Source organism: Poeciliopsis prolifica, unplaced genomic scaffold (genome assembly GCF_027474105.1).
Source record: "Poeciliopsis prolifica strain line A6 unplaced genomic scaffold, Auburn_PproV2 SCAFFOLD010, whole genome shotgun sequence".
NCBI lineage: Eukaryota > Metazoa > Chordata > Actinopteri > Cyprinodontiformes > Poeciliidae > Poeciliopsis > Poeciliopsis prolifica.
Window position 1 is genome coordinate 255,561 of NW_026562385.1, and position 23,847 is coordinate 279,407.

The window sequence follows — 23,847 nt, forward strand, 5'->3', positions numbered from 1 at the left end:
AAGGTGGGTGAGTTGTCTAAGGGAACAACACCAGGGGCAAACAAACTGGAGGGGTTGAACTGGAAACCTACTGGTTACAGAACGAATCCCTTCCCCATGAACCACAGTCAGCAACAGAATAAAGACCTTAAAAGAAGAATATTACACTTCTATGATGGCTCAACCAGAGAAAAGGCCCAAATCATATTAACAATTTGTTAGCTGATCAGAACAGGGCTAAAATGCAAAACATCTTTAGGTTCTGAAAGCGACTGCAAGGTCAAAGTTTAGTCATTCACATTTATATAAACACACCATTTGTTTGCTTATGTCACACCCAGAAGATTCCAGTTTGTTTTTAATTGAGTTGTAGAGGTTACATGATAGATTTAAAAGTTTTAATGCTACTTATATTAGTGTCATTTATCAGGGAACTTTCTTTTTTTTTATTCAGACTGTATGACATCCTACCTAACGTAGGATCTGAATCATACATTACAGTAAAACTGTGAGCTGATCAGATGTTGTTTTCCTGCACAAAAACATCTCAGCTATTCAGTGTAGACCTGATGAATGAAGGTCTGAGGTCAACTATACCTGGAAGAGAAAGAATTCAGGTCTGGTGTATCAGAAAAGAGTTTCATTTTAACCTAAATCCTTTTAAAAAATATATGTTACCAAAGTGAAATGTGGAGTTAGAAATGCGTTTGATCCTCAATTACAATAAAGTAAGGAGACAAAATGAACAAAGTTTTGAATACTAAGTGTCTTATTAAGGTTCAAATCGCGAATGCCAACATGGATATTTCTGTTGTTGTCCGTTAGTAAACATCTTTTTGCTTCCGCCTGTCAGCGGACTTCAACAAGTGCGACACATCAGCGGGAAACCGAGGCTTTTTGTTCATTTATAAACATGCATAATTTGGGCAATATTTTGCCTCCTAATATTAACTGTTCTATCTATGAGTTCTAAATTAGACACATAAAATGCGTTTGTGAGCCCAACTCAATTGTTCAATAAAGATTGTATATTTTATATTTAGGGTATTTTACCCATAAGTCTTTGTAATGGTAGCGTTTGCAGTGCTGGGTTTCCGTTACTGCCGTATCGCTCGCAACTGAGCCGGCTGGATCTGCCAGCTCATTAGGTGAACGTACAATAATACCTACCATACGAAAAATCCTTTATGGACCATTTTACATTAACTTTGGATAACGTGTACATACAATGACATACTACAAAGATATAATGATTACAAACTTTTTATGCTGAGACTCAATTAAAAAATAAGCCGCGGTCATTCATAACACTGAAAAATATACACAGGATAGTGTTAAGCCTCTTTCAAAAGACAGTTATGCGACAAATCCGTAAATGGACAAATGAGTCAGGATCAACCAGTGAAAGCAGCTTTTCGTACCTCTTCTGTCTTCACATCCTCTTACAACCTGCGATTTTTTTATAAAATGCGTAAACACGTTCTTTATTTAAAAACAAAAACATTTTCTAACATTTTTTATATCAACCAAGTTAAAATTGTTGCATTCAGAAAAATTAGTCAATAAAGGACTGGGATTGTGTTTCCATGTATGAAGTTATTTCCCAGGGCAAGAAGAAGTGAAGCTATTTGGGAAACGGAAGAGTCGGCTCTTGCTGGCGTTCTAAGCCAAAAGATTCGGCTCCCGGAAAGGAAACGCAAATTCCAACGCTACATTCCGCGCGAAAACACGGCCTGCGCGCCCGAACTGCATATAGCATCCACGTTAAGAAGCGTCCACAGACTGGTGGGTCACTATAGAGCCGTGCTGTGGTTAATGACAGCGGGCTCAACCAGGTTTTAACATTTTTAAAGCTGTTTTATCGTGTTTGTCATTCGGCTTTTAAATAGCTTTTTAAGATGCCATCCAAAACGTCCTTGTCCCTGCCCGACGACGTGAGAAAGAGGTATGGTAATATTAAAAAAATGCTAATATTGTGACAGGTACATTGCTATATTAGGAGTTACAACAGCAGGCCTGGCCATTTGTCACTTACCCCGCTGCTTATGTCTGCTGAACTTCACCGCTTTGCTTTTGCAGTAGCATTTGCAGCTAGCGTTAGCTTGTTGCCAATTGTCAGATTCAGCTTGTAGTTTTCCCTTCTCCTCATATTAGCTTGCTAGCATGGTTAGCCTCACAATGGATGGGTTCGTGTGCGTGATTTGGCGCCACTCATGAAGTTTTCTTATTTAGGTTTTTCCCCTTTCCCTCTGTTAATTTGTAAGTCAGCGTGCTATTCCTTTGGGATAATTGTAACGTTATCTTGTCATGTGTTCTGGGTATAGGTTGCAGATGCTGGATGAAGATGGATCTCCAGAGGAGGCAAGTAAAGTTTGAAATCAATAACACTGTCTTACTGCATCTGTTTCACTAGAATCTGATACAATTAAGTTTGGTGTCAGATGTTTTTAACATGACATAATTAAGGGAATGCAATTGTGTCATGTAAGTTTGTGTTTTATTTTTTTTACCTGAAATTGTCATGATTGTGAACCTGTTATTTCAGGATCAGGTGAAAGAGAAGCTAAGGTTGGTGCAGGACTTCCTGCATGATGACGCCCAGGACCAGCTGACCAACCTGGAGGAGAAAATGAAGAATTCAGAAATCTCAAAGGTCAGGGATTCTATGTATTTATTTTCTGTTCTTGCCTGGCTACATGAATACATATCACTACATTGAAAAGTGCATTTGTTTTCATGATTCAGTTGCAAAAATGAAAACTCGTGGTGTTTTTTTTTTCTAACTTTGGTTGTGGCAGCTTAGAGTGCTTCTGTTGACAACTGATTAATCACTGCATCCCATGAAGTCCCACCGAAGCCTTAAAATCACCCACTTATTAGGTGATGTGCTTTATTAGCAGACTTTAGCTCATCTGTGTTGTTTGGATGTAATCTCCAGACAGTTTTATCAGCTGAGGGAACGCATACTGTGATTTAAGGTTGCTGAGTAATGTCCCTCTGTTTGAGGTGACCTTCATAAGATAGCCTATGACAACTGCTGAAGGTGACATTGCTCCCCCAAATCATCACAAACTGTGGAAGCTTCACATTGAACCTGAAACATTATGAATCCAGTGCTTCATCATTGTTCAGTCCTCTTTTGGCTATAGTTAATCTTATTGCTTGTGCACCTTTTTCCTTCCACAAAACTTTCCATGAATGTGTTCAGGAATGGCTCTGAGAGAACTTCTTTAAGGAATACCTTCTGTGGCCAGCTTGACCATCTGCTGGACAACTGTCAAGCCAGCAGCTTTCCCCATGATTGGCCTTAACCTAACATTTCCATATTAAGAATCCCTTTTCTAATTGGGTTTGTGGAATACTTTGGCTCATCTTAAAGAGATTTACAGGTTTTAATCAATGCTGAAGTCATAAACTAGTAAAAAAAAAAAATCATGGTGTACTTGAAATATTTAATCTTGAGTCATTTCATTCTAATTCATTTCCTCATGATTTTCTTATTCATGGAGATCCTCTCATCTGCCATGTAACTGTAACTTGTTTTTTCCCTCAGGAGGTTTACATCTCTAAAGTTAAGGTCTTGCTGGGCAAAGAGCTTTGTCTTGAAAATGGCTCACATGAGGACAGCGTGGAGCAGAATGGAAAGGCGAATGGACTTGCTAATGGCTCCCATAAAGATAAAGAGGACGAAGATGTAAATATGGCGACAGAACAGGAAGAAACAGAAACCAAGTCACCAGCTGCTCTCAAAGGGAAAGGTGGACGCAGATCCAAGGCAAACTCTGAAACTAAAAGTTAGTTTAAGCCTTAGTCCAGCAAATTCAGATTTTTTAACAGCTTGATTCACAAAATATGAATATTTCAAGAAACATTTTTAATTTCTTAAACTATTTTGTAGAATCACCGACTAGTACCAGAGTCACCAGAAACAGTGGCAAACAACCAACCATCTTGTCATTGTTCTCTAAAGTGTACGTATCGGCTTCATGTGTTCTGAAAAGAAAAAGTAGAGTCCAATTATTTCTCTCAGGAAGTGGCTGACATTAAAATGGATTTGCTTTACAGTCAGAAACGCAAATCTGAGGACTTGAACGGAGAAGCCATCAATGGAATAAATGATGTGCAGAAAGAAGACGACTCTGAAGAGGTGATGATTTTATTGATCAGCACAGATAAATATCTGATCAGGGTTGGACTTTGAGTGTTTGTTTAAATCTATTTTGCACTTTATTGCAGACTCAGGAGGAGAAACGCCTCAAGGTGGATTCTGATGAAAAGTAAGTCCTTACCAATCCAGATTTTTTTTTCTACTCCTGGAGTGAATTCATTATTTCCAACTTTTGACTTGTTTTTCTGCAGACTTGTTCCTGAGGAGTCAAAATCCAAGATTACTAAACCAGGACCTGCTGCAAAGGTATTGAGGTGGTTCTTTAAATGTTGATGCTGTGGTTTATAACAACATGAACAGCTTCAACGTTTTTCTTTGACTTATTTTTTCTCTCTCCAGACGCCGCCTCCTAAATGCCCTGACTGTAGGCAGTATCTGGATGATCCGGATCTGAAGATGTTTCAAGGAGATCCTGATAATGCGGTGAGAGCTTCGTGGTTTCAGATGGTCAAAGCCCGTCAGGGTGGCGTTTAATTCCAAACCTGACTATTTTTAACTTCCACTTTCAGCTTGAAGAGCCAGAGATGTTAACGCATGAGAATTTGTCGCTGTTTGAGGCTAATGAGGATGGATTTGAGAGCTACGACCATCTGCCACAGCACCGGATCACAAACTTCAGGTAGGGGATCCGGTCTAGATCCAAGCTGCTTTGTGCTCTGTGATGGTTCTTGACTAAGTGGCATGGTGTTTCTTTGCAGTGTGTATGACAAGCGTGGCCATCTTTGCCCATTTGACTCTGGGCTGATTGAGAAGAACGTGGAGCTTTACTTCAGCTGCTATGTGAAACCAATCTATGACGACAGCCCGGGCTTAACCAGTATGACCGTTTCCTTCAAGATGTAAACCTTGAGTTGGTTGCTTGTAACTCTACAAATTATGCCTCATTTTCTTCGACTCAGGCGGTGTTTTTGCCAGAAAGCTTGGAGCCATCAACGCCTGGTGGATAACTGGTTTTGATGGAGGAGAAAAGGCTTTAATTGGATTCACAACATGTAAGTTCTCTTCTTACCAAATGCCTACCACCGTCGAAGTGACTTGCTAACATCTTCTTCGTTTTTGCAGCTTTTGCCGACTACATCTTGATGGAGCCCAGTGAGGAGTATGCTCCCATTTTCGCACTGATGCAGGAGAAAATCTACATGAGCAAGATTGTGGTGGAATTCCTCCAGAAGAACCCAGACGCCACCTACGAAGATCTTCTCAACAAGATTGAGGTGAGCTCTTGCATAAATTTGAGCACTTTGAGTTTTTTGTGCTGCGATGCAGCGCTGACCGCCTTTGCCCGTTTCCTGCAGACCGCCGTCCCTCCAGCAGGACTGAACTTCAACTGCTTCACTGAAGACACCTTGCTGCGCCACGCCCAGTTCGTGGTGGAGCAAGTGGAGAGTTACGATGAGGCCGGCGACTCAGATGAGCAGCCAATCATTGTTACTCCCTGCATGAGAGATCTGATCAAACTGGCAGGAGTCACCCTAGGAAAGAGGTAAAGTTCTGTGAGCATGAGCTAACGATGAAAGCTCCTATTAAGAAGCTGTTGTTTTTTACTACTTTTGTATTCGTGTATTCATACTCGTCAAGCCTTGTCTCCCAGAAGTCTAATATTCCTTCAACATTTCCTAATGCAGCATGCAGCTGTACTGGTAGGTAGGCCTTACTGTGATTGCATTTAGCTTGTTTGTGGCTGTGTTCATGTGAAACATTCCAACGCTTGATGCTCAAAGATCCATACCGTAGTTCATGCTAAACCATTTTGTTTTTAATCACGGTTTTGCTTTGTATCCCAAGTTATTGTTTAAATATAGCATTTTTTATCAGTAGGTGTGTGAATTGGTGCCAACTTGGTTTCAGGCCGTAGCAACAAGTTTGAATAGCAGTCTAGTTTTTGCTACATTAATGTGTTCACTTTTGGTTTGAGATGTGTAAACTGGTAGTTCATAAAAAAATCTGTTGTCTCTAGAAGAGGACAACTGTAGCTCATTTATTAAATTTTCATCTTAAAAATCAGATTCTCCACACTCAATACTTTCACTTCAAAATGCTTTTTCCATCTAGAGTGTGTGTTTTATTTCTTTGCTTGTTGCGTTGCATGGCCTGACGCTGGGGTTTATCGGCCAGCAGCATCATAATGTCATCACTTCACATGTGATGAGGTGAAACCAAAACAGCTTTAAATGACATAACTTTCTTCCGTTGACAGGAGAGCTGCCAGAAGACAGACCATCCGCCACCCAACTAAGATAGAGAAGGACAGCAAGGGACCAACCAAGGCCACCACAACCAAGATGGTCTACCAGATTTTCGATGCCTTCTTCGCTGATCAGATAGAGCAGAATGATAAGGAAGGAGGACTCAAACGGCAGCGCTGTGGAGTCTGTGAAGTGAGTTGGAGAAGCTCTGATTTACGCCAAGCTATGGTGATCCTTCATTGCACTTCTACATGAATAAAACATTTGATTTTGTCTCCCGTCTCCAGGTGTGCCAGTCTCCTGACTGTGGCAAGTGCACAGCCTGCAAGGATATGATCAAATTTGGAGGAAGCGGTAAAAGCAAGCAAGCTTGTAAGCAGAGAAGGTGAGGATGGTTAAGCAGCAAGACAAAACAAATTTATTTATTAAATTTTTTTGGTTGTCATCTCAATTTGTTCTTGCTGTTAAACATGTTAAACTTTGTAATTCTTTTCCCTTAGATGTCCAAACCTTGCTGTAAAGGAGGCTGAGGACGATGAGAATATTGAAGAGGAAGATGTTCCAGCAGAGAAGACCAAAAAGGTTCTTCAGACCAAGAAAAAGAGGCAGACCCAGTCCAAAGTTGCATGGGTTGGCGAGCCTGTTGAGGTAGGATTTAGTTCTGTGACAACACGGTTGGTTTTTCTGTCAAACACAATCTGCATAATGACAAAAAACCCAAGATTCACTTCTTGAGATTGAGAGTTTAGATGTGATACCTGCTTTCTTCCAGCAGGTGGCAGTAGCATTACCATTAACATGCATTGCAACCAGCAGTTGTAGGCTGAAGGTTGTGTTACAACATGTTTCCTTTGACATAATTTACAGTTTCCCTTTAACATCTGTGGCTTGATTTTGAGGTTTAATGGAAATGGACAACATGAAGTGATTTCTCGAAACTCAAATCAGTTTTATGATGATAGTGCTTTCTAGAGCAGAAACCCAGACTGGTTATTTACAAAACTTAAATATTTATGTATTTTTTAAAATAATCATAAGATATCCAGTGTGAAGTGTTTATTTATTTATTTATTTATTATTATTATTTTTTTTATAGTTTTCCTTTCAAAGCACCGCAAGTTTTTGTCAAATAGGAGTGCTGGTGTGGGTATGGGTTTTAACTCAGATTCTCTTCAGACCGTAGGGAAGAGGCAGTACTACAAGAAAGTCTCCTTGAACGATGAAGTGCTGGAAGTGGGAGACTGCGTCTCAGTTTCATCAGAAGATCCGTCAACTCCTCTGTATCTGGCGAGGTATGACATCTCTTTATGTCCTCTAATGTCATAAGGACTCTAACCTGTTTATATCTAATGAGACATTCCTTTTCAGGATCACTTCATTGTGGGAGGACAATAATGGGAAGATGTTTCATGCCCACTGGTTCCTCCGTGGGATCCACACAGTCCTCGGAGAGTCCTCTGATCCACTGGAGCTGGTTATCGTCGATGAATGTGAAGACATGCTACTCAATTATGTACAGGGAAAAGTGAACGTCATGTACAAAGCTCCATCAGACAACTGGTTCATGGAGGTCAGTTGCTGGTCTTAATGCACTATGTATTGCATTTTGTCCTGAATTGCTTATTTGGAAGGTCTGTTTATTTCAGGGTGGGGTGGATGTTGACCTGAAGGTGATTGATGACGATGGGAAGAGTTTCTTCTATCAGTTCTGGTATGACACAGAGTTTGCTCGATTTGAGACTCCTCCTAAAACTGAACAATCGACAGACTGCAAGTTCAGGTAAATGGCTTTTTAAACTTTAACCTGTTCAGTAATATTAATAAAAAGGCATGTAAAAGAACTTGTTTGGCATCGAATAATGCCAAGGATTCCTGCTTTAGTTTTCTAGTTTTTTATGATGTTTCATTCACTTGGTTGCGTTTTCATTTAGACTCTGTGGCAGCTGCGTTCGTACTAAGGAGCGAGATGAACAGGAAGTACCTCGAGCGTTTGAACTCCTGCAGAACGAGGACAGCGACAACAAGGCTCTGTATGCATTTGCCTGCTTCAAGGGAGAACAATTCAGGGTTGGAGACAGCGTCTACATGCCTCCAGAAGCCTTCGGTTTTAGGTAACAAAGAATATTCCCTTGTTTAAATAATTGGATTTCTGTAGCTCTAACGGGTAGTTATTACTTCCCGAAACTGGTCTGGGCAGTAATAACAGGGCTGCTGGAGATTAACTTGCTTTATATTTGATGCCATCAGAAGTCTAGTGACTGAGAATGGAGATTCAAACAAACTGTTGGAAGCCAACCAATCACTGACCTTTTTGACTTTTATGGAAAAGCTACTGTAAATTATGCAAAAGGAACCAACACTTTCGTACTCCTCCTAATTTCTGATGTGACCTTACAAGCAATTTGGCTCATTGTTCTGTACTTTATAGACTAAAAACAAGATGTCATTCAAGCAACCTATTTTTTAAAATGGTCTTGATTTTACTCAGGATTGATTGAGTGGGAGACTGACTGATCTAATTATTGACATGGTTAAAATGTGGCTCACTGTCCATAATGACTGTTTTGCATAGAGCTCTTTTTATGCAGTAAAGTGCAACAAAGTGATTTATGGCATTTAAAACAATGAAAAAGCATGCAAATATATCCATCTGATTTCTAGGGGATCTAGAAAACAACTGAAGCTCTCAGTTTAAGACTGTTACCTAAATAAGCATGTGATTCAATACCTTTCTGTTTTTTAGTGTGAAACCAGCCAGTCCGGTGAAGCGCTCCCACAGAAAAGAGGATGTGGATGAAGATCTGTATCCGGAGTACTACAGAAAGTCTTCAGACTACATTAAGGGGTCAAACCTGGATGCCCCAGAGCCTTTCCGTGTTGGCCGCATCAAAGAGATTTTCTGTCATCGCCGCAGCAATGGAAAATCAGACACCTCAGAGGTCAAGCTGAGACTCTACAAGTTCTACAGGTACACGTTTCATTTATTTTCATGATCTTTAAGGGTTTTTTTTTGTGTAAAAGAGTGAAGAATTAACAGGTATTTGTATATATAATCAGGCCGGAGAACACACACAGAGGCATCAAAGCCAGTTACCACACAGACATCAATCAGCTATACTGGAGTGATGAGGAAGTGACGGTTAGCATGTCTGAGGTACTTGGACGCTGTCAAGTAGAGTACGCAGAAGACCTGAATGAATCTGTTCAAGATTACTCCAGCGGTGGACCGGACCGCTTCTATTTCCTGGAGGTACGTCTGTTGCCTATTCTGTTTTTCTGCTGCCAATTCAAATTTGCTTGAATTAAGCATCTCTTAAGTGTAGTCTGATATGTCTGATATTTGTTCTATCTTACAGGCTTACAATGCTAAATCAAAGAGTTTCGAAGATCCTCCTAACCATGCCCGCTCTTGTGTTCATAAAGGGAAGGGGAAGGGCAAAGGAAAAGGTTGGCTTTTGAAAAAAAAAAAAAAAAAAAGACCTATATGGGATCTGGATCTTCTTGAATTTGTTGCTGACAGATATTTCACTTTACACTTATCAGGTAAAGGCAAAGGAAAAGCATCACAAGAACCACAAGAGTCTCGCACGGAACCACAGACATTTAAAGTACCAAAATATCGCACCCTTGATGTTTTCTCTGGCTGTGGTGGACTTTCTGAAGGCTTCCACCAGGCTGGTAGGTTAATCTTGTGTTTCAGTTACCAGAATATTTCATCAAATACACAAATGTGTTGCCCAGAATTTGCTCTTGTTGCTTTTTAAAAGGTTTTAAATTCATGTTTCTAAAGTTAAGATCTTAAAATATTTTAAGTTCATTTTAAAGAATGTAAGTTGGCCTCAAATATGCTTATCACAGCTCTTAAATGTTGTAGTAATACTATTCAATGTCGTTTGTAGTTTTAGTCGCAGGCAGACGTCTTCATTGCATTCTGACTCCAGACAGTCGCTAATTAGCTGCTAATATACCCTTGTTGGCTAGCTAGCTTATTTTTTTGCCTCCAGTATGGATGAGTGCAAAATTATCACCAGTTTTATTGACATTTGTTTTTGCCATCAGCTCACTTGTGTTGCCAGCCCATGTGAACCAGCAGGATTCCCTCCAAAGTTTTAAAGTCTTAAATTTGACTTGCTGAAGCCTACAGATCCCCTGTGTTTCCTTCAGGTATCTCTGAGACCCTCTGGGCTATTGAGATGTGGGAACCTGCTGCACAGGCGTTCAGACTCAACAACCCTGGCACCACAGTTTTCACAGAGGACTGCAATGTCCTCCTGAAGCTGGTCATGTCAGGAGAAAAGACCAACTCCCTTGGCCAAAAGCTGCCTCAGAAGGGAGATGTAGAAATGTTGTGCGGCGGACCTCCTTGCCAAGGTTTCAGTGGAATGAACCGCTTCAATTCTCGCACTTATTCTAAGTTCAAAAACTCACTTGTGGTGTCCTATCTGAGGTGAGCGTCTTATTGACTAGCTATGAATAATATTACATAGAAGACAATCCAGTTTGGATTTCTGATTGTTGGCTCCTTATGCAGTTACTGCGACTACTACCGACCAAAGTTCTTCCTGCTGGAAAATGTGAGGAACTTTGTATCCTTCAAGAACTCCATGGTCCTGAAGCTGACTCTGCGCTGCCTGGTGCGAATGGGCTACCAGTGCACCTTTGGAGTCCTTCAGGTGGGTACCACCATGCAGACCGCTGCCTTTCTGCTGTGGAAGTGTGAAACTGTCCTGCTGAGGCTAAACCAGATTGGCGCTCTGTTTTCTCCTGCTCATCAGGCCGGTCAGTATGGCGTGGCTCAGACCCGCCGCAGGGCAATCATCCTGGCTGCTGCTCCAGGAGAGAAGCTTCCTCGCTACCCTGAACCTCTGCACGTGTTTGCTCCCAGAGCGTGCTCGCTTACCGTGGCTGTCGACGAGAAGAAATATGTCAGCAATGTGACGCGGTAAGAAATACAAAAAAGTTTGACCTCTGCAGGTCTGCAGATCTCCATAGAGCTTGTGGATCTAACTGTTCTGTTGTGGATCAGAGGGAACGGCGGCATCTACAGGACCATCACAGTCAGGGACACCATGTCTGACCTGCCCGAGATTCGCAATGGTGCTGCTGCTTTGGAGATTTCCTACAATGGAGAACCTCAGTCCTGGTTCCAGAGGCAGATCAGAGGCTCGCAGTACCAGCCCATTCTCAGAGACCATATCTGCAAGGTCAGCTACATTTTAGTCTTTACAGAACCTCAACACAAATTACCGCTACTCTTGTTAAATAATTTCTGTTTTCAGGATATGAGTGCTCTGGTTGAGGCCAGGATGCGTCACATCCCTCTGGCTCCGGGCTCCGACTGGAGAGATCTTCCCAACATTGAAGTTCGGTTAAAAGACGGCACCACGACGAAGAAGCTACGTTACACGCATCACGATAAGAAGAATGGACGCAGCAGCACCGGTGCTCTCAGAGGCGTCTGCACCTGTGCAGGAGGTATGTAAGGTTCATTTACATGATTTTTAATAGAATCGATGATGGTTGTGTCTCCGGCTGAAGGAATGTCTGGTTATTTTAGGGAAAACCTGCGACTCTGCTGACAGGCAGTTCAACACGCTGATCCCCTGGTGTCTGCCCCATACTGGGAACCGCCACAATCACTGGGCCGGGCTGTATGGCAGACTGGAGTGGGATGGTTTCTTCAGCACAACCGTTACCAACCCTGAACCCATGGGGAAGCAGGTACGTTCTCTTTCTGGGACAAATTTTATGGCTTATTGTTAAAAGTATCAATCTAATACCTTCCATAGGTTTGAGAATGTTCAGTTCATTTCATGTGGCTTTGAGTAATATTTAGGTGCTTCTATTTAATAATAAACCTCTTCTTTTTTTTGTTGTTGTTGTGATTTTAACCCAAATCTATTACTACAGGGCCGTGTTCTGCATCCAGAGCAGCACAGAGTAGTCAGTGTGAGGGAGTGCGCTCGCTCTCAGGGCTTCCCCGACACTTACCGCTTCTTTGGAAACATCTTGGACAAACACAGACAGGTATGTTCTTTAACAGAAGCATTTTCCCAAACAATTTAACATTAGGTGATAAAATTATCAAGTAATAAACTCTTTATCGCCATGATCAGAAATGTGTGTTTTCTTTTTCCCAGGTTGGAAATGCTGTCCCGCCCCCGCTCTCCAGAGCCATCGGCCTGGAGATTAAGAAATGCGTCTCAGACAGGATGAAGGAGGAACAAGCTACAGCAGGTGGGTAATTTGGTTTGTCTGCTTTATTTCTCCAAACCTGCATTTACAATTTAAACTTATTCACTTTTTTTTTTCAGATATCAAACAAGAGAAGATGGAGGTTTCTGATTAATTTCTCCATTTCCATGTTTTAAAGGTTTTAATGCTGATGTTGGAATACTTTTTAAGTAATTTTGACTTTCAGCTGTCACCAAGTGGCCACTATGTACTATGTAGTAATCATTCCATATTGAGTCTTAATTGAACATTTAACAACATGAATAAAAACAATGTGGAACAAATTGTATGTAGATTTTATATTAATATTTCAAATAAAGTTCTTCTGAAATTGTATGTGATTGAATGGATCAATGCATTAATACCACTAATGATGATGCAGCTTTGTGCAGACCTCTTATCCTATATTTGCACCAAATAGTAAAATTAGTTTTGGTATTTACATCTGCATCTACTCCTTACATAATTAAATTTAATAAGCGGATTATAAATTTCTGTTTGCGAGTTAGCTCCAGCTTCTAAGCATATACCTCTCTTTTAAAAATTGCAAATCATACAGTTTGCCACTTCATTTCTTGGTTTCATTATAGATTTAGCTGTGCTGTAAAACTGTCATGTATGCTTGGGTTTTCTACCATCTTTCACTACCATCAGAAAGTCCTTGGGAAGGTGCTAAGTCAGCTTATAAGTAGAGGGAAACAAGAAGAGCTTTAAATTAATTCATAAAACATGGACAGTGCCAGAAGATTAGATGGGAACTTAAAACTGAACCTCACTCTGTCCACAATCTAACTTCCAGATTACTTTTGTCTGAAAATGATTTTGGACCACTGAGCCTCACTCCTGTCCATTTTCTCCTCTTTCCTTGGTTCAACAGAGAATCTGGGCCATTATTTTGGATGTCTGTGTGGCAACTCTTGAGCGTGTTACTAACCACAGCCCACACCTTGATAACCGCCCATCTCCAGAATGGGTTTACAATCCCATCAAGACTAATTATCTTGGTTAGTTGTGCACATTCTTACTCAATTTGTCTGATTACTACCAGCGATTAATAGCTTGTAATGCCATGTTAGTGACAGAAACCTGGACAACTGTAGAAGTCTTTCAAAAACTAAGCTACAATAAAAAATAAACTTAAGATCTAAGTTTATCCTTTTGTAAACACTGAAATAACTTATCCAAGTCATGTTATGAATGTTTACAGCCACTCCTCTCAGGTGAGGTTTTATGCAGAATTTAAAGAAGAAAAGAATCCTCTTTCAATTTTAAGAAACTATTAAAATATAAACATCTAAGTCTAGGTGTATGGTTGATTTAAGTAAAACAAAACTTTATATTATAGTCTCTGCCAAAGCCAAAAAGGACATACAAGAAGCAGGTAGTGACAGTTTATCTTTATTTAGATCATAGTCACACTTTACAGAGACAAAATCTGGCATGTTGAAAGTCTAATGAATCCCTCAGTTGTTTGAAGGTCTGCAAAGAGAAAAAAAAGTTAGCAAAAAGACAGCATATTAACTTAATACACAAAATTAACTGTAAACTCACTTGGCCCATTCAACATTGAGAATAAGATGATCATATCCAAATCCTGACACGCCTGCGATGGCTCTGGCTGCATCCTCCCGCCGGTGGAAACTGATGAAAGCAAATCCCTGCAAGAAAGACAACATTAGATCAGAAAACTGGTGCTTGTCATTTCTGGTCATAGTCTATAAAATCCCAAAGCACAATGATGACGAATGGTAATCAACACAGCAGAGACAAAAAACAGTGAGTGCCAACCTTGGACTGTCCGGTATTCTTGTCTTTTGCCAGATAAATTCTTGAGATGGAGCCAAATGGTCTGAAAAGCTCCTGCAGGTCGGTCTCACGGGTGTCCTCAGACAGGTTGGTCACACGGATTGTGGCATTATCGTCAGCTGTAAGGGTAAATTATTCAGTGTTTAATCAGATTAATATTTAGATGCTCTTCAAGAACTAAAATGCAGAAAGTCCTTGCGCCTTCACTAAGACTCACCCCTGCGGTTAGGCTGCATAGACTCTCCTCTTCGCGTTCCTCCATCCCTCAAACTCGGGGGAACATATTTTCCAGTCTTGGCTTGCGCAGGCTGCACAGGTTCTGGTTCAGCTGGTAAAACAGGAGAGCAAGACGTTTTAATTCACAACCACTCTTAAATAATAATGATAATCTGAGTATTAAATAGTGAACAAATGGTACCAGAGCCAGGAGACTTCTCTTTGTCCCCAGTAGAAAGACCCAGTTGTTCAGCCAGCTCCTTCTGCATGGGACCCAGGGTGTCTTTGTATGGACAGCGAGTTGTCCAGTGGTCGCCTTTACAAATACGACAGGACACAATCTTCTGTCCCTTAAGTTTGTTCATGGGATCTTCTTCCTGATCTTGAGCATTTAAGTCCTGTAAAAATGAGAGAAATTAGTAACTCAGGGACAAGTTACGGATTCTGCACAAAGTATGTTGAAGATTATTACTCGATTTTTCTTATTAATTTAATTAGCAAGGTGGGAATGTTTGTGGAGTTGTTTTCAAAATCAAATGAAGGCAAGTTCAGATTACTAAAACATTTGATCTAATCCACTGTAAACTGTTCTCTCATCCTTTTGTGGATGCCTCAAGTTATTTTTCATTATTAAGCTGTGAACAAGACTGGGTTTAATAAGTGCAACGGATTCTCACATCTTTGCTGGAGATAAAGGTCATGAAGACGTCATCGCTAACTGTCGTGGTAGCAACATTAGGACCTGGTGCATCACGCTCAGAGTTGCCAAATTTCTTCCAGTTCTGCAGTAAAAGAGAGAAAAAATATTACATCATTTGGAACTTTTACTGTTGATCATTCATTAGGTGAAAGCACCTTTGATACAAACCTTCCTTCTGGCAACAGCTTTGGATGCTTTCCGCGTCTCGATCTTGAAGGTCCGCACAATCTACACCAAAAACAAACAAACAAACAAAAAAAATGCATGAAAAATATAATTTTATTAATAAAGTACTACTGTAACAAAATAAGATATATAAAATTATAGATATATTGCATATTTTCACTTTAAGTGTGACATAATGTAATCAAATAATTTACCTTGGATTTTTTCCCGTCTTCATCTATTTTATATTCAGTGAGAGTTTTTATGTTTCCTTTAATGGTTTCCTTTGGAGATGGTAGAGTGCCTGTTGAAAAAAGAAACATTTTTTTTCCAAATTTACAGACTTCGGGAAGATTCTTCAATAGTTATCTTCAAAGTAAACTTTTAAAAATCCCTATGAATAAGAAACGAGTGACATGTCAGACAATCATAAAGAAAACAATATAATCACCTATTCAAATTATTTGTGGTCAAACTGTTAAGAGGAAAGCTGAACTTCTCCATTTGTTGTCATGTCTCCTATTTTAGCTTTGTCCAGATATCAAAACGATTATATTGACAAATGAAGCTAAATATTAATCAATTTGCAGTGTCTATCATAACTGTGTTATAAACGTAGCCTTCCGTTGGCAGCCTTTTTTACATGCTGGAAAACACTTCATGTCCGCTTTCTAACCATCTGGTAGCAATCGATCCATTTTGGATAGTTAGAAAAATGTCTGATCAATGTCGCTTTAAAGCTGTTTATTCCGATCAGTCAGTGGTTACATTTAACTTGCTTTTAATGCCTTACAACCACGTGGAAGTGGACGCCGCCTAGCCGGGCCTCACTCTCCCCTCGCGGACTGCGAAATACCGGAGCTGTGCTAACTGTAGCTCCGCAAATGCTCCTTACCTTCATCTCCTTCCTCCTCGACCTGGTCGGCCCAGCTGGGCTTGGAGCTAGAAGACAGAGTTGGAAATTCAGTTTCATATTCGTAAGATGCTGTAAAAGCACTCAGAAATAGTTCAAACTAGTGAAACTTACTCGTCGAATTCAATCGACGGCATCCTCTCCGTTAGCCTAGCTTCAAGAGGATCACCGCGAAGTTCCAGCACACACTTCCGGTACTGAAACTTCGCAATAAAGGTCTAACGTGACGCCAATTCTTTCAAAATAAAGGTTTATGGCCAAAATTTAGTTCCCTGTACTGATAAATAAAAGACGATGAAAACAAGGATCATATCAGTACTATGGATGTTGAATGTTGATAATTCGGGCTTCTTTGGCAGCCTCAAAAGTTAACTCTTTGTAAAAAAAAATCTCCTGATTCATTGCAGTAAATCTATATTTAATGTTAATTGTTTTATTTTCCTGCAAAATGCAGGAAGATAAAATAATTAACATTTTGTATTTTAACACCATGCTGTGCTTTTATTTAACCAGGTAAAACCACATTGAGATTTAGATCTCATTTTCAAGAGGGACTTGGGCAGAAGTCTGAATTTAACCTACAAGTTTTCAATAAGCGTTTTCTTCATTCTGCACATAGTAATTCATTTAATCTGTGAAAAACATGCTGTATCAAAGTTAACTTAGGATTTATCAAGGGGAACAATATTTTTTTTCACAGAGCATTTGGTTTGACATATTTTTTTGTCTTTTAGTAACTGAAATAATAATTTGGAAACTGCATCCTGTGTTTACTCTATCTGATATGTAAACTTGTTGCATGACCTGAAACATTAAGTTTGACAAAAAAGTGAAAACACATTTGATCCCATTTATATAAATTACATGTAATGCATAAAATGAGGAAAACTTTGAAAAAAAAAAAGAAAAATCTTTATTACAAACAGATGTGATTAAATGTATTTAGCACAGAGCTGTGACATGGATGCATTTTACAAAGATACATGCAGCAAAGTCATGTTTAGTCTGGAACTAGGCTCTACTTCCTCATCCTTCTGTGTTGTCCTCTGAACTCTTTCCACAGCATGCTACTCTAATACTGTCAAACACAGCCATGTAGAGTATCGGATGGATACACATGTTCAGCGTTGCCAGTCCCTTGGACACTTGGTACATATTGTAGACCCAACAGTTTGTGTTTTGGGGGTTATGTTTCCTCAAATACACATGATAGACTTGGTAGAAATGGTAGGGCACAAAGGAAACAGCATAGAGGACAATCACTGATAAGACTAACAAGGCAACTTTACGCTTTTCCAGTGTCGTTATGTTGGCATTTTTCCACACAACCCGAAACAACACACAGTAAGAAGTGAAAGTTACTATGAAAGGAACAAGACAGCCAAAAACAGCAAGGAACACTTTGTAGATAAAGTCAGATGTCTCGTTAGATTTTCTGTAACAGAAAGTCACACATAACGTGTTGTTATCGTAACTGTGTGTACAAAGAGAAGCAAACTTCAACACAGGGCTGGAGAAGACTCCAACAGTAATCCATAAGACGGCACTGATGACTTTGACATGGAAAGGTTCCACATATGAGCGGGTGAAGAAAGGGCACACGATGCTCACGCAGCGGTTCACGCTTATTGTCATGATGAAGAAAATGCTCACATACAAGTTGCAGGTGAAAAGGAACCTCTCGATTTTACACACGGCCTCGCCGAACACCCAGTGTTTCCCCAGTGCGTAGTAGACAATCAGCAGAGGCAGGGTGAGGACGTACAGCAGGTCACTGATGGCCAGGTTACAGGAGAGGACAACACCGGAGTGCCAGTTGCGTTTTTCTCTGATGAGCAGCAGCCACAGTGCAAATGTGTTTCCTACCAAGGCAACAGCAAACTCAACTCCATACATGGCAGGAAGCAGGCCAATCTGAAACTTCTCACATTCAGAGAAGTTGACTGCCATGTTGTGTTCTCTAAAAATAAAAATGGAGGAAAATATTAAGTGTATACAGATTTCAATCAAGAAGTAAAAATAACTTCAGCTTACCAAAAGGCAGGCATGCAAACTTCCTTCAGCTGTAATTCAATATTTTATGAAAAGGCTGAAGACAGGAATTGCTCCTCAATCATGCTCCGCTAATGAGTGAGTGATGAACAGCTCAGAATAACATGAGAGTCACTTCCTTGTGCTCCGGCTTGCATTGTGCAAGATGCAGAAGGAAAACTGAGCTGTGATGACACCAGCACCATGCATTTGTCAATATTGCCATAAAAAACCTAGTTCGTGTCAGAGCTTCATTTAGAAAGCGACTTTGTACTAAAGACTAAAAATGAAGAGATGGTCAATTACCATCTGCAGATTTTCCCATGGAATAAAAATACTTAAATTACAAAATAATAAAAATGCACATTTAATAAATCAAAAATAATCTAAATCAGAAACGAGTTTGGTAGAATAACTATTTGCAAGTGAAAAATAGATGCAACCATGATTGGCTTGCTAAAGCCCACTATGGCCTAAATAAAATCTACAAGGAAGCATTTAATCTTTTAGGGTTGTGACTAATTCTCTGAGCAAAGCTGCATTTGAAAGTGGAGCCACTGAACAAAAAAAAAACATTTCTGAAGCATCAGTGCACAAGCAGATAGTTCTCAAAATGTCATCTGTAACGAGTCTAAACTTACTTTAGACTCATTAGGGAAGTGGTTAAAATTTTATTTTTAGTGTGGTTTGCTGCCAGATGACAGCAAAATGTTGTGTGCAAGTCATTTGAATCTGTTTATTTAACATTTAAATCTGAAAGTGTTAAAACATTTTCAACAGCATTTACAAATGATTGCCAGAATGTTCTGGTTTTATGGTGCATTAGTCATACATCTTAACCTAGATCTTAGTTTTCCCTTCCAGTGCAGTTCTTTGCTTGGATTCACCATTTTAAACTCTAACTTAGCTTCAGTAGTTCAGATTACTTTACTTTCAAAGAAATTTATAAAATGCCATCAGATTATTGGTAACACCAAATATGTAACCGTCATTTTCCCATCCTTATACTTTACATTCACTTTTAACTATGTTGAATGCTTAAATCTTTGTTCTTCAAATTTGATTCTTAACTAAGAGCCTTTATATTAGGTTTCAGGAAGAAGCTTAAAAAAAATCCCAATAAAGTTAATCTAAACCAAAAACACTTTTATATTAGAATACTTAACATTCATGAAATGCACAAATCAATGAAAGGACAAGAACTTCAGAGCTGCATATTTAATCAAAAAATGTTTTATTTTTGTTCTGAAGTCAACAACTATAAACTGATATATTTTTTTTTTACAGTTTGTTCATTTGAATAACAAATTCAAATATTTCCTCAGACTGAAGCAGTAAGAGCAAATACATTTGCTGCCTTCTGCTGCCTTTGGAAGGAACTACATCCGAGTCCAAAAGAAGAGGAAACAAAAGCAAAGTTTAGCGCTTTCCTTTCGTCCGTGTGAAGCCTTGCTTTCCACCTGCACCTTTCTTCTTGAGGGCAGTCTTACCTTTGTGACCTTTTGTCTGAAATGTTTTGTCCTTGTTTTTCTTTCCATCAAAGTTTTTGCGTGGAAATTTATTTTCCCTCTCTCCAGATTTCTTAGAGCCAAATGCTTTTCCTGGAGGCCGCTTCTTCTTCCCAAATGCTTTCTCCTCATCTTTAGATTTCTTCCATCCTTTTCCATGAGGAGCTTTTCCTGTTTTGTCTCTGTGCTGCCCAACTGCACCTTTTCTTTTTGGTGATTTAGAATCTGGTTGTTTTGAGGATTTTCCAGGGGACAGCTTTCTCTTCTTGGCGCGGTCATGAGACTTCTCTGGACGCCGCCTCTTCTTGGCCCCCGGAAACATATCTGCATTGTCGAGAAATACGTTTTAAGGATTTAAAGAAACATTAGTGCAACAAACGGCGCACAGCTGACTGACTTGAATACTCACCTTCGTCTGGTTCTTGTCCCACAGCCTGTCTGTAGTACTCCACATCATCATCAGATTCAACAGCGGCTGGTCGATCGTCCTGCATCCCTGGATCTTCCACCTCACTGTCCTCCTCGGCTTCAGCTCGTTTCTTCTTTATGCCTTCCAGACTCTTTTTCCTTACAAGATGAGAATATTTTACAGACTTCAAGTACTAATAAAAAAGAAAGAAAACTGCCCAAGGATTTTAGGTTCAAATTACTTATTCTCTTCTCGTTTCTCTTTCTTCTTTGCCACGTTTTGCTCCTGTGTTTTCCTCCGTTCCTCCTTTTCCTTCATCTTCGCCTCCTTCCTCTTCAGGATCTCTTGTATTTCTTCCTCTGTCTTGGAAACTGGTACAAAAAAAATAAATAAATAAAAATAATTCAGTCTGAGAAACGGATTGTGCCAAATGTGCATGAAGCAAATAAAGAGCCCAGGTTGAATCAGTAAGCGTTTACTTGTAGAGATAAATCATAGAATTCATAATGCTATTGTCATCATTTTCATCTGGACATTTGAAGCAGAAACAAGCTGGGAGAAACATTCACTCACTCATGGAGTGATAAAGAATGTTCCCGTCTCCCATCCCTTCCTGGATCTTCACCAGCTGCAGTGTCATTCGAGGACCAATCTAAGAGGAGAAACATGAAAGAGGTTTAGCTGATCCAAATGGAGTGGATGAGTTCGATGTATTCCAGGCCCTTCGTACGCACTTCGGTCAAACGGACAGCGCTCTGTTGGGACGGCATGTTGCCTCTTCCGGAATACATCTGCGGCAGCTCCGTTATGTTGTGCTCGCCATCCTGCTCAGCTTCACTTTCAGACAAGTTTGCTCCCCTGAAGCGTTGTTAAATACAGAGTTCAGATAAATTTCTACTTTTGTAAAATGGAATCAATCTACTTTTCTCAGTGCCACGAGAAGTAAAAGAATCTTACTTCACCAGCAGTTCAGCGATATCCTCAAACTTGCTCATATTGGGGAACTTTTCCTGCATTAGCTTCTTTATACCTCGGCTCATCCCCACAGGGACGACCTTAAGACTACTGCAGGACAAGAACAATAACAAAAACTTTGTAACTGAAAAAAACTCAATAAATAACAGAACTCTGTCTCAAAGTGTGAAGGCTCATCAGTGCGTTTACTTTAGACATGCATCATGAAAGTGTCAAGTCGTAATCTGTCATCACCTGAGCCCATCACTTCAAAATGCTGATATGAGATCAATACATTAACAGGTCATTACTTACTAGTGCCGAAACTGAATTTCCTGGGATGCTGGGTCAAAACTGAACAGTACACACCTCTTGATGCTGTTGAGGTTAACCTAATAAAAAAAAAATAAAAAAAAGTTATACCCAAGGCTTAAACTTGTATTATGCTGGAAACCCATTTTCATAACAACAAATCAGATAGCGTTTACTTTTGAGAGATCTTCACAGATACTCAGAAGACTATACTGTCATCACATCGTTCTCATCATGAGGTGGACAATTTTTGTTTTACTAAACACACCGTTTGGACGTTTATGGAGGGGAACATGTTCTGGAACATGGTTGCCATGAGTTTCACGTGCATGCCATCCACTCCAAAGTTGCTGAGGATGAGAAGTGGATGGTGGGTGAACTGCTGCTCATGCATTCTGTGCTTCTTCAAAGATGAAACCACATCTTTGATCAGGGAATACTGGAAAGAAAAAATATAAAAGTACTGAGTAAATATTGATTTATAATTCAAAGTGGTCATCAAATGGCTTTGGTAGCTTGGGTTCATCAGTGCGTTTACTTCGAAAAACATCACTTTACAATCAAGTTTCTGTGCGTCATCATGTAAACCCGACAAATTTCACTTGGATGTTACAAAACGTACCTTAAGGACCTTAAAATAAAGTGTGGGGCCTTTGGGAAGTCGAGCGAGTCTCTGGAAGGAGAAAGAAAATGAAACTAATGGTGACGCAGTCTTTATGTGAGAAAACTGCATGTAGGTCGTGATCAGCTTCAGTTCTCACCATGTTGATGCTGTTGGGAGTTTTGCCAAAGATAATGAAGTGGGTCACCCCCAGGGGTCCTGCTACCGACACAAAATCCTTAAGGAGATTTTTTTTCCGTACCTGAATTTTAAAAATAACACAAAGTTACAAGCTTAATGAGTGGGTTGTTAAAGCTTGAGCTGATCAGGCTTTAAGAGGAAGACAGACCTTCAGAGACTCTGCAGTGTAAGGCTGCATGACTTTCCTCATGTCCTGGACGAGTTGACCCACGTTTTTCCCAACCTGACCTCGATGAAACACGAAGGAGTGGGGCACAGACCTGTAGGCATTCTCAGCCACGTGGATGGCTTGGGCTCGGGATTTCTTCTGGTTTTTAGTCTAATGAAAAAGAAAACACGAACAGAGCTCATTACCGAGGTTAAATATCCAAGACGCGCGTTTCTTACGCAACGCGGACAATGAATGTGATGCAAATTTACAACCCAACACATATACATAAATGTCTCTCCAACAGAGCTGGATCTCATAAAACAAGGCCTTTTATCAAAGACAAGTCAATTGGCACGTCTATGTAAATGGTTATTAACCATTAGCTCCCATGCTATGTCTGGCACTTACCTTTGATTTCCCCATGATTTAACTTGAAGCCGACTAAATGGTTTCACCACAAAAACACGAAAAAAGTTGCTAAAGTATATACAAGCTAACCATACTGGTTAAATAAACTGCCTCAGCTAAATGTTTCAAACCGCTAAAGTTGAAATAATCAGCTTTAAAATGGACTACGTTCTCTCCACATGGTATTCTCGCTAGGTGCAGCACACTAAAATGTCCGTGCTTCTCGATCAGGCTTACTAGTTCCGAGCCACAGATTATAGTTTGACCACTAGAGGGCAGAAGACGAGCGAATGGTAAGGTCAAACTCATTATTGTATTACAGAAAACATAAATAAATACAGTACATGAGTTCAATGAGTAAATAAGAAAATTGCATTATCTATTAATACATCTTAATATATTTTAAGGAGAGAAAAACAATTTCTCTGCTTAAAATAAAGAGTTTGTCTATGAAGCTGGCTTCTGTTTAGCTTTAAAATTGCTGAATAAAATAAAGTACATACATCAACACTAGTGAAACCGCATGCTTTACATCTCTATCTATCAGAAATAGATACACATGAGTAAGATACATATGTGGAAGAAACAAAATAGGTCTATGTTACTTTACACCAGCCCATCCATATTAAACAGTCATTCACAGGTTACATTATATGAAATAGAGCAAGCCCTAAAAACCAGAATCTCTCCTCACAGTTTAGACAAAAGCAATGTATGTCTGATTTATGTCTTGTTTTGATTATTCTTGCCCATTTCCTACAATAGCAAGAAAGTTATAAATGTATGATTTAAGGTTTAAGATGCAAGTATAATTCACAGCAACAAATGCAAAAACTCTAATTTGAACAAAAAGATTTGAGCAAAAACGTCTAAGAACTGAATGTTTATTTTTTTTTTATGACACT

At 39.7% G+C, this 23,847-nt stretch overlaps 4 protein-coding genes across 5 annotated transcripts; 1 reads left to right on the forward strand and 3 right to left on the reverse strand.

Annotated features, from left to right (window-relative positions):
- Positions 1-1,694: 1,694 nt before the first annotated feature.
- On the forward strand, positions 1,695-12,903 carry dnmt1 (DNA (cytosine-5-)-methyltransferase 1). Of its 2 annotated transcripts, XM_055035394.1 has the most exons (36): positions 1,695-1,764; positions 1,869-1,924; positions 2,304-2,340; positions 2,525-2,632; positions 3,533-3,773; positions 3,878-3,950; positions 4,045-4,126; positions 4,216-4,256; positions 4,339-4,393; positions 4,487-4,570; positions 4,657-4,766; positions 4,846-4,964; positions 5,047-5,139; positions 5,210-5,361; positions 5,443-5,630; positions 5,773-5,787; positions 6,345-6,525; positions 6,621-6,718; positions 6,834-6,981; positions 7,510-7,625; positions 7,702-7,903; positions 7,980-8,113; positions 8,265-8,444; positions 9,077-9,301; positions 9,391-9,583; positions 9,690-9,780; positions 9,877-10,011; positions 10,498-10,780; positions 10,865-11,006; positions 11,109-11,275; positions 11,360-11,537; positions 11,613-11,808; positions 11,891-12,054; positions 12,244-12,360; positions 12,474-12,570; positions 12,648-12,903. In XM_055035394.1, the coding sequence occupies exons 2-36, from the start codon at positions 1,878-1,880 to the stop codon at positions 12,680-12,682; spliced, it is 4,527 nt and encodes a 1,508-aa protein (XP_054891369.1). In that variant the 5' UTR covers positions 1,695-1,764; positions 1,869-1,877; the 3' UTR covers positions 12,683-12,903. The 2 variants fall into 2 exon arrangements, with proteins under 2 accessions (XP_054891369.1, XP_054891370.1); XM_055035395.1 differs by lacking the exon at positions 5,773-5,787 and having other exon boundaries at positions 1,716-1,924.
- Positions 12,904-13,949: 1,046 nt separating this feature from the next.
- On the reverse strand, positions 13,950-16,569 carry eif3g (eukaryotic translation initiation factor 3, subunit G). Its single transcript, XM_055034990.1, has 10 exons — positions 16,482-16,569; positions 16,350-16,396; positions 15,670-15,758; positions 15,458-15,517; positions 15,267-15,371; positions 14,792-14,987; positions 14,591-14,701; positions 14,356-14,492; positions 14,119-14,225; positions 13,950-14,046 (listed from the first exon to the last, which is right to left on the reverse strand). Exons 1-10 carry the CDS (start codon positions 16,502-16,504, stop codon positions 14,031-14,033), a joined length of 891 nt encoding a protein of 296 aa, XP_054890965.1. The 5' UTR covers positions 16,505-16,569; the 3' UTR covers positions 13,950-14,030.
- A 700-nt stretch (positions 16,570-17,269) lies between these two features.
- On the reverse strand, positions 17,270-18,483 carry p2ry11 (purinergic receptor P2Y11). Its single transcript, XM_055034989.1, has 2 exons — positions 18,402-18,483; positions 17,270-18,327 (listed from the first exon to the last, which is right to left on the reverse strand). Exon 2 carries the CDS (start codon positions 18,315-18,317, stop codon positions 17,394-17,396), a length of 924 nt encoding a protein of 307 aa, XP_054890964.1. The 5' UTR covers positions 18,318-18,327; positions 18,402-18,483; the 3' UTR covers positions 17,270-17,393.
- Positions 18,484-19,616: 1,133 nt separating this feature from the next.
- Positions 19,617-23,134, reverse strand: ppan (peter pan homolog). The gene is made up of 12 exons (XM_055034985.1): positions 22,943-23,134; positions 22,532-22,702; positions 22,343-22,444; positions 22,204-22,254; positions 21,850-22,020; positions 21,585-21,661; positions 21,273-21,380; positions 21,050-21,173; positions 20,889-20,967; positions 20,557-20,686; positions 20,316-20,473; positions 19,617-20,230 (listed from the first exon to the last, which is right to left on the reverse strand). The coding sequence occupies exons 1-12, from the start codon at positions 22,955-22,957 to the stop codon at positions 19,818-19,820; spliced, it is 1,599 nt and encodes a 532-aa protein (XP_054890960.1). The 5' UTR covers positions 22,958-23,134; the 3' UTR covers positions 19,617-19,817.
- Positions 23,135-23,847: the final 713 nt, after the last annotated feature.

Coding starts and splice junctions, on each gene's coding strand:
- dnmt1 (XM_055035394.1), top strand. CDS start 1,878: ATGCCATCCAAAACGTCCTTGTCCCTGCCCGACGACGTGAGAAAGAG. Junction 5,140..5,209: donor TTTAATTGGATTCACAACAT/GTAAGTTCTCTT, acceptor TCGTTTTTGCAG/CTTTTGCCGACTACATCTTG. Junction 8,445..9,076: donor CCAGAAGCCTTCGGTTTTAG/GTAACAAAGAAT, acceptor TCTGTTTTTTAG/TGTGAAACCAGCCAGTCCGG.
- eif3g (XM_055034990.1), bottom strand. CDS start 16,504: ATGCCGTCGATTGAATTCGACGA. Junction 16,397..16,481: donor CCGTCGATTGAATTCGACGA/GTAAGTTTCACT, acceptor TCTGTCTTCTAG/CTCCAAGCCCAGCTGGGCCG. Junction 14,702..14,791: donor AGAGAAGTCTCCTGGCTCTG/GTACCATTTGTT, acceptor CTGTTTTACCAG/CTGAACCAGAACCTGTGCAG.
- p2ry11 (XM_055034989.1), bottom strand. CDS start 18,317: ATGGCAGTCAACTTCTCTGAATGTGAGAAGTTTCAGATTGGCCTGCTT.
- ppan (XM_055034985.1), bottom strand. Junction 21,381..21,584: donor GAAATTCAGTTTCGGCACTA/GTAAGTAATGAC, acceptor CTTGTCCTGCAG/TAGTCTTAAGGTCGTCCCTG. Junction 20,231..20,315: donor GGGACAAGAACCAGACGAAG/GTGAGTATTCAA, acceptor TCGACAATGCAG/ATATGTTTCCGGGGGCCAAG.